Here is a 16,913-nt window from a genome sequence, read left to right as displayed (position 1 = left end):
CCGAGCTGCCGATACATAATGCGGTGATTCCTTCGTCGCCTTTGTGGCCATCTTCTGTTTCCGGCGATTGTGGATGCTGTTCGGGTGGATTGTCGCTCGGTCGAGACTCTCAGACGACGTCATATCACATGACTGCTAACTTGGCACAAAATGCACAAGAGTTATGCTGACTTTATGCACGCACACCGTCCGCCACCACCGCGTCCACAGACACGACATGCACACAAATAACCTCGGAACTCTTCGCAGATACTCATACAATTTCTGCTAACGCGCAGTTGAATGCTCCATTCTGATTTCCCCCCCTCAACACCACCGTATACTTACTGAAGACAACCCCAGCTCTCAGTTACAACGCCCAGATCGACCATAACGGTTCCAGGGATACCACCAAAACCCATCCGTTGCCGGAGAAGAGTACATCACACGACGGTACATACGTTCCCTCAGGTAAAGCCGATTGCATTCCGTGCGATCCTCATCTTGCGGTGGGGTACACGGCGCGGTTTGGAAACGCCGTCGATGCATTCCGGGGCGCCGCGGAATCTCCCACGGGTTTGGCCTTACTATATCACGACCGCCGCCCGCGTTTACAAGCGTATTCCACTTTAGGTCCTCGACGTCCGACCTGGAGCCGAGATCCATCCACGTTGTTATCACGACTGCCTTTCCATCCGTCCCGCAGTCACGGAGGTCGGCTTGGAAATGCACGCCGCAGCTGGGGCAGCACAAATCCTCTAGATCGGAAGATGGGTGTTCCCGGAAGCCATTGGCCTCTGCAGCCGCCAAAATACGCTTTAGGAGCCCTTGTTTGTATCTGAGCTTCGTACAGCAAATCAAGATCTCCCGGAATATCTCGCCACGTTGCCCGGGCGTAAGATGCATGTCATGGATTAGGACCCATTTCTGCACCTGCATGACGAACGTCACATTACCGCCAATTTCAGGGCAAATTCGCGCTTCTGCCGACATGAGGGTCGTGAATTTTCGGTGCTTCGCCATGACCTCCGTGTAGGTTAGCGAGTCGAGTGCCATTCCGTGGCCTGGGCCGAGGTGGTGCCTCTTCATCGCCAGCGCCAGGTGGCACAGCCGCAAATGGTAGCGGCTGCGAGTATCGTATACCCGGAAAAAGGGTGAGAGGTCGAATGGTGGGAGGTTGAATCGTACAGTGGAATCGGGTAGGCCTCCTATCCCCCGGCATACCTAGCCGCAACACCAGGGCGTGAATGCTGGCGGGGCGACATGCTCTGTGAGGTGCAACCTCCAGCAGTAGTGGCAGAAGAACTTTGTTGGCAGATCTTTAGCAATTCTGGATCGAATGGCCATTCGAAGGGCTATGTCTTGCTCTACAGGGCAACCGGATTCAAGGATATTCATCAAAGTCCAGCTCCACAAGCGCAGGCAAACCATGTTCCGCGTCCTCGAGGCAGTCAGCGATGCACAAGACGAGCTCAGCTGGTAGCAGTTCCAGTTTCGATGTCCGTTTTTGTCGTTGCCCCGATATGAGCGGCTTGCATGGATTAAAGAGCTTACCCATTGTTCCGGGAAATGAGACTGATGAATATAAAGCGATCGGTCTGAAGGAGCGATAGATTGGCGTCGACACACAACGGTGTATTGAGATACAGCCTTGGAGGCGGGGGATGTCTACCGCATCCGACTCATCCTACACGGAGTTATTGGGCCGGACATGGAAACCGGCTGGAGGGGTAACAAAGGTTTGATAAAATTTGAACTTGGATTGAAACTTCCTGGCGAGATGTTGTGGTGGCATGACGAGAGTACATCACGTCAAAGATTGGAGCCAGAGCATGGCATCTGCCGCTGATCGGTCGGGTTCATTCATGTTGTGGAAGGCATCTTGGGAGCGTTTGAGCTCGGATCACTGGTGGTTCTAGACTTCATATCACAGACCGTACGCTGCTCCATCGAACGACCGTTGGTGTTCTCGGCTAGGTCCACCGCTTTGTGTGCTTTCTATCGCGTACGGAGCGGCTTATCTAGTAGATTCGCCATCGTATTGGCGGTCTGGTGCGTGGTTGACTTCACGATGCGAGGAGTCGTGGTCAGAATTCAGGATTGTCCGGATGAGCCAGAGCAATCAGTCTTGGGGTACAGATAAGAGGAAAGAACTCGCTGCGTCAAGGTATGGCACTGCTGTACTGGCTCGGAGAGTATCGCACTTGCCATAACCTATTTTCCTCACTTCCTTTTATCATCCAGAGCATTGGACAGTCACATGTGCCGCATCAGCCGCCGAGAGCATGCACCAGCCAGGGACTATGATTGTGAATAAATAATGTTGATATTGAGACATCTTTAGATAATGACCTCACCAGCTAATCTGGGGACAACAGACCAAGTCTCGACCGTGAATACCAACTCCCCCCTCTCCTCCATGAGCGCCGGATTAACATATATCTTCATTCGCATCGAGTTGCACCCTAAATAGTACGGCCGGAAGATCATGTACACAGCCGTGCGATCCGCCGGTTGGCTGGCTATGTTCCGCATCGTTTGCATCTATCCGCGAGGGAGACAGTCAGTTAGACCAATTCGTATGAGGGCACGTGTGTGTGGTAGGATAGAACACACCCGGTCATACCGAGCCTTGCTCACATAAAGCGGAGTCGCGCATTCCGAGGTTGTGGACTTCACCTCGAGAAAATAGTCCGGTTTTGCACCCACCCAGCTATCATCCAGGTACCCGGTGGCAATGAGAAATGTGGTGAGAACGCCTTCGCTATCGACGTAGGTAATATCCGCGGTCTCGCGGCCAAACCATGGTTCCAAATCAGTGTAGTCCTCGTGGATGTTGACGTATTTCCGGATGGTGCTTTGCCAGTTGTCGCGGGAGAACCCGGGCAGAGATGGGGTTATACGGGATAGAGTCTCGAAGACCTGGATTGGAGTGTCAGAATTGTGGTTGTCGATGTGATCCTTCCCTTGATACTTACGAAGAGCTCGCCTGCTGCGCCGATCAGCTTGTCTCGGGTAGGTTTATCGAGACCACGGAGTGGGAACGTCCCGTTGTCTGCCCCGGTGGAGTCGGATAGGGTACCCGCGTGGGGAGACTCATTTCTTGGGAATGGGGATGTTCTGGCTGCAGTTACGACGCTGCGCAGGAGATTTAGGTACGTCGTATTGAGCCCATAGCCCGATAGCTCCCGACTAGGAGAGGCAAAAGGTGCTGGACTGGGTGTTTGTTGGGGAGTGAGCAGTGAGCGGGCAGACACTCGTGGGGTACTCGATGGGAAGGCGTGGGCAGCGTAGGCTGCATCGGCCAGCGTGACGGATGAATCGCTGCGAGTCGATCGACTTGATGCCTCGGCGAACGTGTCGTCATGGGTCAAGGTACGCCCTATGGGCTGTTCGGGAAGGTCACTTGCCGTCTCCTCAACTTCTACATCATCTGGCGTCTCGACTGTCATGATTCCGGCCCGGTCGAGAGCCACCTCGACATACTTTGGCTCTGCCTGCAAGACAGTCGAGAGTACGCCAAGAAACTTCTCGCTGTGTGGCTCACAGATCCTAGTCAGCGGCTCAGTCATGATCCATTCCATGAGGGCTTTAGGGATTCTGTCAAGGAAGCATAGGCACTGCATCTTCTCGTCCCGTGGTACGTAAATTATAAGTCCCTCGTCTGAGTCGTTGAAATGAAGCTCGCTTTTATTGATTTCGACCATGATGTCCTTGCCATCTTGGTTGAGATGTAGCTCCGAACTAATCCCATCTGTTTCGCGGACGTCGATTCTCTTTAGGGACTCGAACAAGGCATGCTCTCCGCTTCTCAGTCGGGGACTCTTCAAATGAACAGCGATCCTAGGAGCACAGGTTATTCAGTAATGCACATCATAAGGAGGCAGAGAGAACCTAGTACCGCAGCAACCCATGAGCCTTTCCAGCTATCTTCCGACTGGGTGAAGTCAAAGGCCTGTGCGAGTCCCCATGCACTGCGGAGATTTCCTTAACGGATGATGATAGATATCGTGCATGCAACCCAGTCCACTTAAGGAAAGGCTCTAAGCGTGCTATCTCGTTGACATTGAAGTCAAGGAACTTGGCCTTGCCTGTAAACAAATCTGACAGGTGCATTCGGTCGTTGATAGCAAAATCCACGGAGGAGCTGCACAGTTCAACAACACCACTGGGATACTTAACTGGGAATACCCTGCTTTGGAGAACCTGTCGCGGGTCAGGGAAATCGTGCTCGTCTTGTATATAGGAATTGAGCAGCCATATTGTTTCCTTGATCTTTTCCGGTGGCGTCTGCCCGTTTCCTTCTGAAACAAGTTTGTCATAAACCATTTGGAGAGTCAAGGTCGGCACGCCAATGAGCTCAATGAAAAAGTCGGCAAGATCTTCATATGCGTTATGCAGATGAATCATTCCCTTGATCTCCGTTACCGGTGCCCATAGACATTCTGACGGCTTGTGCCACGACTTTTTACCGTCAAGCTCATAGTAGATGAAACAGTCCCTTTCAAATCGCTCTCTGGTAGCCATGAGTTCGGTTGATCGGACAGCCGTCAAGGGACGGGGGAAGCAGAACTTACCGAATCTTCTTCATGGTCGCATCATTCATTTTTGGTCGCCGCTTATCAAGCTCCTGATACAAATCAACCGCCAGCTGTTGGTCGATGTAGTTATTCCGTGCCCATTCTAACTCCAGCAAAAGGTCGTCAATACCTATGTCGCCAATACGCAAAATATCACGGAACAGGTCACGAGTCATCCCGCCCTGGGCGATTCTGGGGTAGCGTGACTTCAGTGGGTATGAGGAGTGCATATATGGAGGGGCCTCTCACAGGCATTCACGAGGGAATACCCAGCTGGTACTTTCAGAACCGTACCCTGGAACGTAGATCAGGCGCTGAGCTCTGAATGTCGATCTGTCATCCGAGTTAGAAGGAACCGTACATCAACAACTCAGGGTTACATACACGATCATTTCCCGAGACACGTCCCGAGTCACAGACTCAGTGTACCTCGTCGCTATACGGGTGTAGAGATCAAAGATCCGAGAATCATCCAACAACTCTTTCTTTTCTCTGTTTTCATCGGCAACAGCTTGAAGAATGGCGAGATAGAATTCGAGGTCGGACTTTGGGTGCCCAAAGTCTAGGGCTGCAGTCAGGACCCCGATGTCACAGAGACCTGTCGTTTGGGCAAGGGAATCAAGTTTGAGCCACGGAAACCGCTCGCCATCCCGGAAAAATGTATCAGCATGTTCAAGCTGGGTAGTGCGCACATATGTCTTACCCAGAGGGTACGCCCTGCCGTTTTGACACGGAACCTCGATCTTGAGCAACGCTTGGATAAGCTCTAGGTTACCCACAATCTTTGCTCCCTCGGACGTCCAGTATTTGAGGAGAAATGCCAAGAACTTATCCGGGCAGGACCTGGCGATATAAAGGCATTCAGCGCTCAACTTTCCCGCAGCAGTAAGCGGTATCACTTCACGGATCTGGAAAGTTTGGCTGAGCCAAGCCCTCCACGAGCGTATTTCCTCCTCTGGCTGCTCTGGGAAGTCTTGCATATAGAAAGGGTGAAGGATTGAGGGCCTAGGACTAAATTGAGCAAGGAGTCCCTGGGGCTCGTAAGGTCCGCCGTCAGCAAAGTACCATGTCCCTTCTCGCCACGATTTGGGGTTCCATGACGAGTCTGGAAGTGTCAAATTGACATAGGTGCACATCGAATCATTTGTAGGATCTAGATGAGCAGTAAGGTAAAGGAAGTGTAGTTCGTATCGCCTTTGTCCATACGTAAGTGGCCGTCCAGTGTTGGCTATGATTCTGCGACGAACGTCTTGTATGGAGGCTTCTTGCACGCCAAGAAGAGCAAAGAGCTCCTTGCGATGTGGATTTTCGTCTGCGTTTGGTGCGACCAGCTTAAATATTCCGTCGGTTGGGAGAGCGTACCCTTGTGTCTTGGGAAAATATACCGGGAACCAACTGAACAGCCCTGAACAACTCCAGGGCGTTGTCCAGGCCCCTCCCATCAATGGAATGAGCTCAATATCCTTGATTTTGGTTAGAATCTCCTGAGGTTTGGGCCTCAATACACTGATCAGGTATTTGGCCACACTAGAATGCCACTTATCGTCGGTGTCGGGATTTCGCATAGTCGAAGAGCTTTTTTTCACATCCTGCTGAAGCCTGTCGAGGAAATCCGAGCTATTCATCGACTGGAGTCCATAGCTCTTCAAAAAAGATACGTCTTTCCCGTCATACAGAGACGAAAGATACTGCGGCGGGTCTAAGTCGGGAAGCAGTGGCTGTAGCTGCGCATCGCATATCGTAGGGGGCAGCACTCGAACATTTGAAATGCGACATCTTCTGCGTGGGGATCGAGTCCACATTGTACTAGTCACCTGGAGTTGCCGGTAAATCAGGCCCGGTAAATCTTTCCAAAACTTGTCTTCAGATCCCCATTTGATATCGGGTAGATATCTCATCCACACGTAAGCCAGGTCAGGATCGGTGCAAAGCTGTTCGGCGGCCTGGACGAACGCTTGGGCAATAGCCGGGAGGAGCTTCATATTGCGAGCAGAAGACTTGACGATATCCTGTCGGCTGGCATCCGTCACAAAGTCCGCTTGGATAAGAAACTAAGTCTACGTCAGCAATGCACGGCACTAGAGGGCAGGCTACTAACCGGAAGTCCCATGTTCCGTATCGGCAGGAAAGCGTAAATCTCCTGTGGTTCAAGAGCGGGCGCCGACTCAGGCGTCAGAGGGAATGCTAGAATGATATCCGTTTGGGCGTATGCCCTACTGCGCATCTCCCCCTCTGTATATTCCCGGTTCTCGCTTGGCGGTATGTCTGTCGCAGTGAATCTTGTTGTATGGTAGTGCTGGGTGTTTTCCTCCCTAGCCCCATTTCGCACTATTTCTTGTTTAACGGCTACTCGTCCCCCCGGCTGGTTGTGTATTGAAAAAGTCGTGTGGGAAACCTCTTGGTCAGAAGAATCGTGCATCTTGACTTCAATTCTCCGGAGATTCTTCATAAACAAGAGGAAGGTAGCCTTTAGTTCCCTGAAACTGTTGAAGCATTATCTGTCTTTGTCTGGCGAGGACTTCGCCCGGACCATCGTCATGGAGGAATAGAGTAATCCGGGTAAGGGATTGAGGTAGGACTTCCTCGGTCTCCTCCCATATAGGGGAGATCATCCCCATGCCAGGGTCGCCTTTTCTATGTCGAAAGGAGAAGGAAAACTCTCGCGACTGAATGTGGACTTTCCAGGCTACCATGAATACCGACTTAAAGCCAATACCTTTCTCCCTAATGTATCCCTGAGCGCCGGTCTTGGAGCTTTTTCCAACATTGCAAATCGCCACCAAGTTCTCACGAGTGAACCCGTCTTCGTTGCATTCGACAACTACGCGCCGGTCGTAGACGTGGAACGAAACGAAGGGGTCCGCTAAGATTGATCTCGCGGTGGTGTAGCAATTGTCGTCCGCGTTCTGTAAGAGTCCAAACACGAAGCGCGCGGTGCTGCTGTATAGATTCTTCGCCAGGCTAGGTGATTGACCGATTGTCAGAAAGGTACAACAACGCACAAGTTGGTCATTGCACATACGTGATTACCGAAGAGCCTATCATGCCATCCTTCTGCAACAGTGCATGCCCGACTTCGCGCCGAATGTCTGGCGGCATCTGGCTGAGTGTTTCCTCCCCAAGATGGCCATGGTCTCGCGCGATTTGCTTAACAAGCGCACGAGCTGAGGTCAAATCCATTGCTTACGTCAACAGAAGAAAGCAAAATAAAGGGGCTAATGGTCGTCCTGGGGTTAGGGTTAATTATTCTGGATAAGAGGAGCCAGAGCTCGATGTCTTTTGCCTTCCGCAAGGCTCGGCAACGAACGAAGGTTGAAGGTGGGAGGGGGAATTCCATTGCGGGGTGCGATGAGATCCATCGGTTGATAAGGGGAGCTAGGTACAAAGTACGATGTGCTTTTTCCTCTTAGCGCCGAGTGCGACAGGGGTAGACTATCGCGTCTGTTGGAAGGCACAATACAAGCCGAACAGGGGTGGAGCTGGATGGACAGTCAAACAACAGCTCGGAACTTGTTAGCAAGGTTTTGCTTGGCCGGGCTTAGATGCATGGCCAAAATGTGGCGCCGTTTTCCTTGCTGTGAGCACGGGAATTCTCTTGAATAAGGAGGGGAAGTCGGCTGTGCTTTTGGAAAGATATGGGCCGACGGTGATTTGGCACGAGCGAGTCACATCCAGACGGGAGAGTCAACGAGATGCCCGATTGGGTAAAAATGAATACTTCCCGACAGCATATATTGCGCGGCGGCGATATTGGACGGCACCAGATCGAAGCGTGAGACATACACCTGGGTATATCGTAGGGGAAAAGAGACATGCATCGGATGTAGCCGACAACAACAATGTCTGTCGAGTCGAAGCCTGGCCGCGAATATATAAGCCACATGATAGCGGACGGAGGAGACGAGCAGCGGACATGCAGCGGACGGTCGGTATGGAATGAAGCCTTCGCAGAGCCGTATATCCGACAAATATAGGGGCAATGCCTTCGGAAGAGCTCAGGGCCTGCAAATCTCCTGGTAAGCGTCGCAAACATCGAAGTCTTGACGTCTGCACTGAGACCTGCGACAATCTTATACCTGCAATGCAGGCCGGCGAACAGGGTCTAACGAGTCAGGGCAGTCGGCATGCAATAGGCGATTGGTCCCCCTCTGACTCGGATGAGGCCTACTCGATAGGCTTATTTTAAGAACAGGCCGCGGCCCCTGAGAAGTGCGCTGCCGGCTCTGCTTGGAGAGCGGACTCAGACTCCCAACGGGTGTGTTTTTTACGAGCCAAATTGAACAAGCGTGACATAGATTACACTAGCGCCGCATGGACATCCGTACCACATATGTACCTTGGTCGCTAATGACACAGCGGATCGTCCGCCGACTCGGTCTTGTTCGCGAGGATAGTGGGACTCCAGTCGGATGAAGAGATATGACGTTTTGCCTTTCCAACAAACACCTTGGACGACTCCTTGTCTGATCAGTTTTGGTTGGTCTTCAACAGGTTCTGCAATAGGATCACCTCGGTCGGCCTTGGCAACCCAAATCCTTCCGATCAGCCATTGAGATCGGTCAGACCGAGTCCTTGGGTGTTTCAGGACTCAGGCCTTGTCCTGACCGACTCGGAGATGTGTTCCCGCCTCTCCTCGCTTCCCCCCACCCCCCTCCAACGTCAGAGAGCACAATGGAAACGAGTCCATTCCTCACGCTTCCAAATGAGACACTCTTTCACATTGCTAGGTTCCTCTCTGTTGCTGATCTAAACAGGCTTGTCCAGACATGTCGATTCTTTTCCGCGTTGCTCGATCCATATCTATATGACCAAGCTGCCGGCTATTTCTGTCGTAACCACCAGGAATTGACTCTCCTGTGTGCAGCACGGACGGGTCAAGTCACCACAATTACCAAGCTAGGGGTGCGGGATAGAAGCAGATATATTTCGACGAGGCGGAAGAACAAAGCCCTACTACTTGCCGCAGAATATGGACAAACCGCCGTGATCCCACTACTTGTCAACATGGGCGCAGACCCTGCCTCAAACACAATCTCGATTGGTGATGAGGAGGAGGATTGGCACGATGAGGCACCGCAATGTTCAGCGTTGCATTGGGCAGCCCGACATGGACATCAAAATACAATCGATTTGCTTGTGGATCTGGGGGCTGATCTGGATGCTCTAGACTCATATGGAGTCTCAGTCCTACAATATGCAGTGAGAGGGCAGAACGAAAGCGCAGTCACTTTTCTTATCAGGAAAGGGGCGCAACCGTCTGTTGCTGGAATCTATCTTGACATTATTCAGTCTGGGAACTTAGATTTATTACAGCTGTTCCTGGATAGTCGCGTGAAGGATATCCCACCACTGTTGGGAGACGGCTTGACCGCCCTCCATTATGCAGTGATATTCGACGATATCCCTGCTATGAAGCTTCTGCTTGGACACGGGGTGGACGTTAATGCAACGGAGGAACATGGCAGCACACCCCTCCACGTTGGCACACAGACTGGCAATATCGAGGCGGTGCGGCTACTTCTGGATCATGGCGCTGATTTCAGGTTCCCTGATCATCTCGGACATTGTCCGTTGCATTTTGCGGTGGACAGTCGCGATGATAACGTTGATATGCTGCAACATCGCTTGGGTATAGTTCAACTGCTCCTGGAGCGAGGTGCGGATCCGTTTGCACTTACCAACCAAGGTGAGACTGCTCTGGATTTTGTTATCGACTACAAAGCATCGAGGATCATCAATCTTCTACGAAATGCGATGGAGCGGAATCGTAATAACAAAGAGGGGTCCATAGCTGGTGACACTATTACACAGAAGCCATGAGGCACTATCATGATAGAACCGACAAACTTGGTACTCCGTAAATAGAGTGACTTGGAGGCTAGGAAGATTTTGATTTATGTGGGAGAAGGATCTAAAAAAAAAAAAAAAATCCAATTGTTTCTCGCAGTGGGGATAAGGTCCATGTGCTCTCCAAAGGACAACATTTCTTATTCCTACCTCCTGCATTTCTTTTGGGTGTCCAGTATTCATGGACCCAAACTAGTGGATCTTTTCAGAGTTTGTAGGAACCTACACTTGTCAAGCAGTGAAATGAGACATCCGAGGGTGTACTGGCAGGTTCCAGGAGCTCTCTATATATGATGAGGCGAATCTCTTCGGTCCAATAGCCCGGCGAAGAATGCGGATTAGGATTGGTTGTATGTTCGTTGGGGCTTTGGTTTGCGGATCCATGAGGAGCTGCGAGGACTTGGTTGTGAGTGTGGTAGGAGAGAGGGGTAAGGGTGTGTGTTCAATCCTTTAAAGTAAGTACCAGCGAAGGGGTATTGACTCCGGGGGCATTATCCGTAGATGAAAAAGTCGCTTCCTCCGCCCTTCATCAAACAAGAGCATTGTTAGTCCCCGATTATTGCGGGGCTCCGCGGAGCGCTGCGCTGCCTGCTCCGTTAGCACGGTACGAAGCGAGCTCACATGACGCACGATATTCAAGCAGCGATTAGTTCTCTAGCTACGCAATATATCACTGTGTTCCACGTATATTCCGCCTCATATTACTTATCTACCGCACCTTATTCATAACTGCGTTCCAGGAGGACTGAGGTGGCCGGTTTGGTCGCGAATTACGTGAGCTCGCACCTACGTGGCCCATGCCTTTCTTAACCTGAGGATCGAGAAGTGAAGGAGTTTCTCGAACACGAGGGGCACCGTCTCTCAGAGTCCAGCCAGCCTTTTGAACTTCAAGAGTACGCATCATGAATAGCCATCTACTGCCATATCCGTATAACCGGCCTCTTGCTCGCCACATCCCTGGCCTCAAACAACTGGCAAAGCTGCTCTACAGTATCCACACTTCCCTGAATCCACCAGCCCCCGCTTCCACACACGCCAGTCCGGTCCGAGTCGTGTGCATCTCCGACACCCACAATGCCACACCCGATATTCCAGACGGCGATCTCTTAATCCACGCAGGAGATCTGACCAAGCAGGGGTCATACGAGGAGCTCCACTCCCAGCTCAGCTGGCTATCTGGCCTGCCACATACCCATAAGGTCGTCATTGCCGGAAATCATGATCGTTTGCTCGACCGAGCCACTCGCAATGATGAATTTTCGTCATTGAATTTGAACTGGGGCGATATCATCTACCTCGAGAATACCTCAGTCACACTAACCTTCGACAAAAGTCAAAAGCGCAACCTCAAGGTATACGGCTCTCCCCTCACCCCAGAGTACGGGATCTGGGCCTTCCAGTACCCCGCTATACGCGATGTCTGGAGTCGCAGGATCCCAGACGACACAGATATAGTCGTCACCCATTCCCCGCCGGCTCTGCATCTCGACGCCGGCAAGGGAGGGGACGGGTATCTGCTGCGAGAACTGCAGCGGATTAAACCGGTGCTGGCTGTATTTGGGCACGCGCATGATGGGTATGGAGAGGATACACTTGTTCACGATGGGGTGCAGCGTGCGCATGATAGCATACTCCTTCAGGCAAGTGGGCCTGTTGCTATTGCCCAGATGCTCGTCTGGATGGCTATCGCGGTGGTGAGACGAATCCTACCATCTCCGAGGGCAACAAAGTTGGTGAACGCAGCTCTGGCTCCCGGGTCGAGGAACAAGAGCAGTAAAAGTCCAATTGTGCTGGATATATAATGAGCTCTAGGTTATCTGGATTACCTGTGGTGAGAATTATTGGAAGCCACTGCGGGAAAGAGTGCCAGATCCATGGATTTCACTGTTTGGAGGAACCTAACACATATACGTCTGTGGCAGGTCATAAGGTATCCTCTGACATCCAACAAGGACCGATGGTGAAGTATTACGTCTCCCGCAGCACGAACAACTTGTACGAGGACAACCCTTCATCTATCACTCTAACAGCATACACTACCCCCTCAACTCCAACTGCTGGTCCACCACATCTTTCACCTGCACCTCCATCTCGCGAAATTCAATCCCCAGCTCCCGCTGCGCCCGACTCGTATCAACCTCATACTCCAGCGTATCCAGCGGCGGCAATGGAATCGACAACTTCGGATACTGACTCTGCGCGAAATCCCGCACCTCGCGCCAGGACCGCGACTTAGACGACAGAAGGTACGGCCGTACACCCTTGATCCTCGTCCCGCTCCTCGTAAGCGCATTCACATGCGCCACGGCGACATCGTCAACGTGGACGCCAAGGAACTGACCAAGAAACGGGGTGTCCGTCGTAATGGTCTGAAAGAGCAGCCTGTTCGTCCCGGAGAGTTGGTCCGCGGATTCCTGGACGAGACTGCGTCCGAAGACGTAGACCGGGTGAATTGTGACCACGTCGAAGGGCGGGCTGTTTGTCGCCACGAAGTCGAGCACGGCCTTGTGTGCGGCGATCTTGCTCGCGTGGTACTGGTCTATGCGGGAGAGGGCGGCGGTGCTTTCCCGGTCGAAGGTGAAGTCGAAGTCCGTGTCCTCTGTTCATGTTAGCAGTGGGAAACGGCGAACGACAACTAAAGGCGGATCGGTGGGTACCTTTGACCATGGCGCCCTTCTCAATCCGCCCTATCGGCACGAGCGACAGGATCGACCCCGTGATGACAACCTTCTGAACACCCGGAATCCTTATGGCCGAATCCAACACGGAGACTGTCCCTCTCACGGCGCCGTTAAGCAGATCGGGCTCCCCGGAGCCAGGCATCGGCGACGCCACGTGAATAACGTACTCCACACCCTTCACGGCTTCATCGAAGGCGCCTGAGGCGGTAATGTCGGGGATGATGACGAAGGAGAGTTTATCAGTGTATTTGGAGAAGATGCGGCGCAGCTTGTCGGCTTGGTCGGGTCGGCGGACGACAAGGCGCACGGTGTACCCGGCTTCCAGCGCGCGCAGGACGACCTGCGAGCCGATGAAGCCTGTTGCGCCGGTGATTAGGACGAGGGACATTGCAAGCTGAGACTGGCTGTAACCTGGTTGCTTCATGAAATGCAAGATATCAGTGGAGCATTGCGTCGTTATTTATACTTCTCAGCTGATAAATACAAATTAGAGAGAGAGAATTAAAGCTGAGTAAACAAGACTAAATGATTTATTGATTAATGATCATACGAATACCCGACTCTCCCGGACCCAATACCGTGGCCGCATGATACGCCATTTGACAAATCCCGGATTCCAAATCGCTTGAGTTCTCCAAGAGTCAGTATGGCTTTTGGAAGCCTCCAGAGTCCAAATGCAGTCAGCCAATATGATACCAGGTACAGATTCTCATCCTGCCGAATATGGTTGCACGAAATCTCGAGTCACCACCCGGGAATGACAAACTTTAGAACAGCCTGGCCACTAAATCCTGTGTAAATCGCGCATTAACAGCAGGTGTCTTATTATTACGTGTAACCCATTAGCAGGGGGCCATGCGATGCCAGAGATAGTGGAAATGAAGCTTCATCCTGTATATGCGACGTTGCTTTTGGAGCGTGGGGCTAGGGAGGGAGGTTTTGAGGTGATTTGGTCTGGGTGGATTTCTGTTGTTATATAAATATACTGTGATATCACTCCTGTCTGGGATGAGCTAGCGTTAGTATACAGTGGATTATAGGATGTATTGGGAAGTACTGGGTTTCTGAGACATGTCCTCGCGCTGTATATATTTTTGAAAGCCTGTCCTGTCGGCTTTGTTCCTTTTTATAATACAATAGTCTGGTTAACTAGGCAACTGTCCTAGATACAGGCGTAATTGTAGTCCTTCAGCTGAAGGAGCGGGTGTATATCTGGAAACAGAAATTCAAGAGAGGATTCTCGAAAGCCCATCACACCGATGACAGACGTTCTAAATTTCTTAAAGACGTCACGTTACACAGCCTCACTCCATCCGCCGCCCCCTCGGTCCGCATGACCGCCTGAAGAATAGAGACCACCTTCTGAGTCTCCCATATCCCATCCTTAGCCGGCATGCGAGAATGCTGCAGGAGCGCCAGGGCCGTTTCCCGCGTGTCGTGGTCAGCAGCTTTGATGCAGAGGAAGTACAGAACCGACACCAGCTGCGTGCAGAGCGTAAACTGTCGCTGGGATGCCGGACTGTCGCTGTCGAGGGAGAGGAAGGTCTGGATGTCGAGGAGCGCGCATCGTAGGCCGTCGTTTGACTTGAGTGTTGGAGTGCAGCAGCTGAAGGAGTCGCCTAGCGGGGAAGTTGTGTGGAAGGGGATGTTCTCGAGGAGGATGGCGTGGTGCATTTGTGCTTGGATGCGGAGCAATAAGGCGCGATGGATGGACTCGCGAGGGAGGGTGGGTAAGAGGGTGTCGAGAGTGGAGAGGAAGCGCTTGTATTCCGTCGAGAGGACGAGACGCTCTTCGAGGAGGTGGGCGGGGAAGACCCCGATCGGCTCGTGTCTATGTGCGATGTGTGCGACGATGTGGTGCATCATCCAGTTCTGGAGTTTGGTGAGGATGGCTTCTCCCTCTGCGAGGGTGAAGGTGGTGTCGGGGACTGCGTGGACGGAGCCTGCGAGTTCGTCTGGCGTTACTAAGCTGAGCAGGGGTATGCGCTTGTCGTCAAATGTGCTCGCCTGCACGTCAAGACGGGAGAATATAGCTGTAAGATGGGGGAGTATATCGTCAGTAGAATTCCGTGGGGAGGCTTGAGACTGCTTCAACAGGTTAAGTCCGTTGTTCAGGTGCTGTATAGCAGACGCTGGATCCCCCATCAGCGTCTCGAACGCATAGAAGAGAACACTACAGATCAGCGGCGTCTCTGGCGAGGCATCAGGTGAGCGCAGGTACAGCCGGAGCTGACGATGGCATCTGGCGATCCGCTGCACGGCCACCTCGGACGCTGAGGCTGGGATACGATTCCCCCCCTGCAGGTACTCGCGATACAGTCCGGCTAGCGTGACGAGCGCATGTCGAATAACAGGCTGGTGGTAGGAGCGCTGCAGAATCAGGGTCGTCCACAGCGTTGGATCCGAGAAGCTCGATAGACTGCCCGCCGCCTCGACGCAGTAGAAGTGCAGCAGCTGGCGGTCGGCCTGGCTCCCCGGCACCTTGAAGGGGAGGCTGTACACGCGGATGGGCAGGCGTTGGGCCTGCGCCTGGGTCTCTGCGGTGGCATATCCCTCGCACCGACGCCCGGTGCGCGAACAATTCCAGCAACTGGGCTTTGCCTCGTCGCATTTTATGCGACGCTGTCTGGTGAGGTGTTAGTGGTTGCGAGCTGGACGGTGAGATTCGCGTACTTGCAGGTCAGACAGCCGGTTCGGACCTTCGGCATGCTCTTCCTTTTGTTCGATGGGCGTATATTCGCGTCAGACATGATGATTGGTGCTCTGATAGACAAAAAACGATAATATCCTCGTGCAAGCGCGGCAGTGTGAAGTTGAGCGACAGGCGCAGCCACGAAGACAAGCCGGGAGGCCTTACGAGCCACGCTTTTCCTGATTGGGTTATCTCCGTGCGGCGTCTGTCGAAGGATTGAGATAGCCTGGGCTGTTGGATGCACATACAGTCTGAGGGAAGGCGAATATTGCCCGCACAATTCCACTGAACGTGCATCATAAAAGCTTTTCTGACAGGCTGCTCCATAACCCTCAGACGCGGAGAACTCCATAGATACAACGACATCCATAAGCTATTAGTGACAGAAAGAAGCTAGCAGACCTTCGTTCACAGACAGACCATGACCTGTCATACTTCACGAGGCTATTTCTCCCAAAAATTCACCTGCCCAGTCTCAAGCAACAGCTTCAACACCGCCTGATGACCCCGCGACAGAGCCCAGGACATCGGAGTCACGCCCGAGCTGTCCGGCAAATTCACCGTCACCATCGGCGTGTCCACCAACAGCTTCACGACACCCGCATGCCCCTCCCGAGCGGCATGGGTCAACGGCGAGAAGCGGTTTGTGTCTGTCGAGTTGACATCCACGCGTCCCGTCTCAAGCAACAGCTTGACCACAGCCTCATGCCCCGCCTCCGCGGCCAACGATAAAGGCGTGCGCTCGAAGCGGTCCTTCATGTCGACGTCCACGTTCTCAGCTGCGAGAAGAAGCTTCACGATGGTCTCCTCCCCCCTCACCGCGGCCCTGGAGAGCGGTGACCGACCCACGCTGTCCCTCGTGTTCACATCGACCTTCCTCGTCGCAAGCATCAGCTCCACCACGGCGACATGCCCCTTCCGCACGGCGTACATGAACGGCGAGCGGTTTTCGGAATCCGGCCAGTTCACATCGGCCTTGCCCGTCTCCAGCAGGAGCTTCACAGCGCCGTGGTGACCGCCTCCCGCGGCCCAGGATAGCGGCCGCCGGCCCCAGGTATCGCCCCACGGAGGGTCAACATCCACGCGCCCGGTGTCGAGGAGGAGCTTCACCACTCCGTCGTGGCCATGGTATGC

General features: G+C 52.9%; 6 protein-coding genes across 6 annotated transcripts; 2 read left to right on the top strand and 4 right to left on the bottom strand.

Annotated features, from left to right (window-relative positions):
- Positions 1-79: 79 nt before the first annotated feature.
- On the bottom strand, positions 80-1,215 carry BJX67DRAFT_148313 (uncharacterized protein). The gene has a single exon (XM_071024747.1). It carries the CDS (start codon positions 1,066-1,068, stop codon positions 346-348), a length of 723 nt encoding a protein of 240 aa, XP_070885104.1. The 5' UTR covers positions 1,069-1,215; the 3' UTR covers positions 80-345.
- A 1,104-nt stretch (positions 1,216-2,319) lies between these two features.
- Positions 2,320-7,739, bottom strand: BJX67DRAFT_372785 (uncharacterized protein; the record flags this gene model as incomplete). The annotated part of the gene is made up of 10 exons (XM_071031295.1): positions 2,320-2,523; positions 2,596-2,901; positions 2,958-3,822; positions 3,881-4,495; positions 4,557-4,751; positions 4,809-4,880; positions 4,944-6,610; positions 6,658-7,026; positions 7,079-7,520; positions 7,582-7,739. 10 exons carry the CDS (start codon positions 7,737-7,739, stop codon positions 2,320-2,322), a joined length of 4,893 nt encoding a protein of 1,630 aa, XP_070885103.1.
- A 1,274-nt stretch (positions 7,740-9,013) lies between these two features.
- Positions 9,014-10,465, top strand: BJX67DRAFT_148286 (ankyrin repeat-containing domain protein). The gene has a single exon (XM_071024746.1). It carries the CDS (start codon positions 9,231-9,233, stop codon positions 10,377-10,379), a length of 1,149 nt encoding a protein of 382 aa, XP_070885102.1. The 5' UTR covers positions 9,014-9,230; the 3' UTR covers positions 10,380-10,465.
- A 612-nt stretch (positions 10,466-11,077) lies between these two features.
- On the top strand, positions 11,078-12,465 carry BJX67DRAFT_148279 (Metallo-dependent phosphatase-like protein). The gene has a single exon (XM_071024745.1). It carries the CDS (start codon positions 11,309-11,311, stop codon positions 12,206-12,208), a length of 900 nt encoding a protein of 299 aa, XP_070885101.1. The 5' UTR covers positions 11,078-11,308; the 3' UTR covers positions 12,209-12,465.
- BJX67DRAFT_382222 (flavonol reductase) lies at positions 12,443-13,475 on the bottom strand (the record flags this gene model as incomplete). Its single annotated transcript, XM_071033190.1, has 2 exons — positions 12,443-13,005; positions 13,064-13,475. The coding sequence occupies 2 exons, from the start codon at positions 13,473-13,475 to the stop codon at positions 12,443-12,445; spliced, it is 975 nt and encodes a 324-aa protein (XP_070885100.1).
- A 774-nt stretch (positions 13,476-14,249) lies between these two features.
- Positions 14,250-15,795, bottom strand: BJX67DRAFT_372783 (Zn(II)2Cys6 transcription factor; the record flags this gene model as incomplete). Its single annotated transcript, XM_071031294.1, has 3 exons — positions 14,250-14,279; positions 14,426-15,709; positions 15,745-15,795. 3 exons carry the CDS (start codon positions 15,793-15,795, stop codon positions 14,250-14,252), a joined length of 1,365 nt encoding a protein of 454 aa, XP_070885099.1.
- Between the last annotated feature and the right edge of the window lie 1,118 nt (positions 15,796-16,913).

This window comes from Aspergillus lucknowensis, assembly GCF_044049455.1.
Source record: "Aspergillus lucknowensis strain CBS 449.75 chromosome Unknown BJX67scaffold_27, whole genome shotgun sequence".
Lineage (NCBI taxonomy): Eukaryota > Fungi > Ascomycota > Eurotiomycetes > Eurotiales > Aspergillaceae > Aspergillus > Aspergillus lucknowensis.
This window is presented reverse-complemented; position numbering and strand designations above follow the sequence as displayed.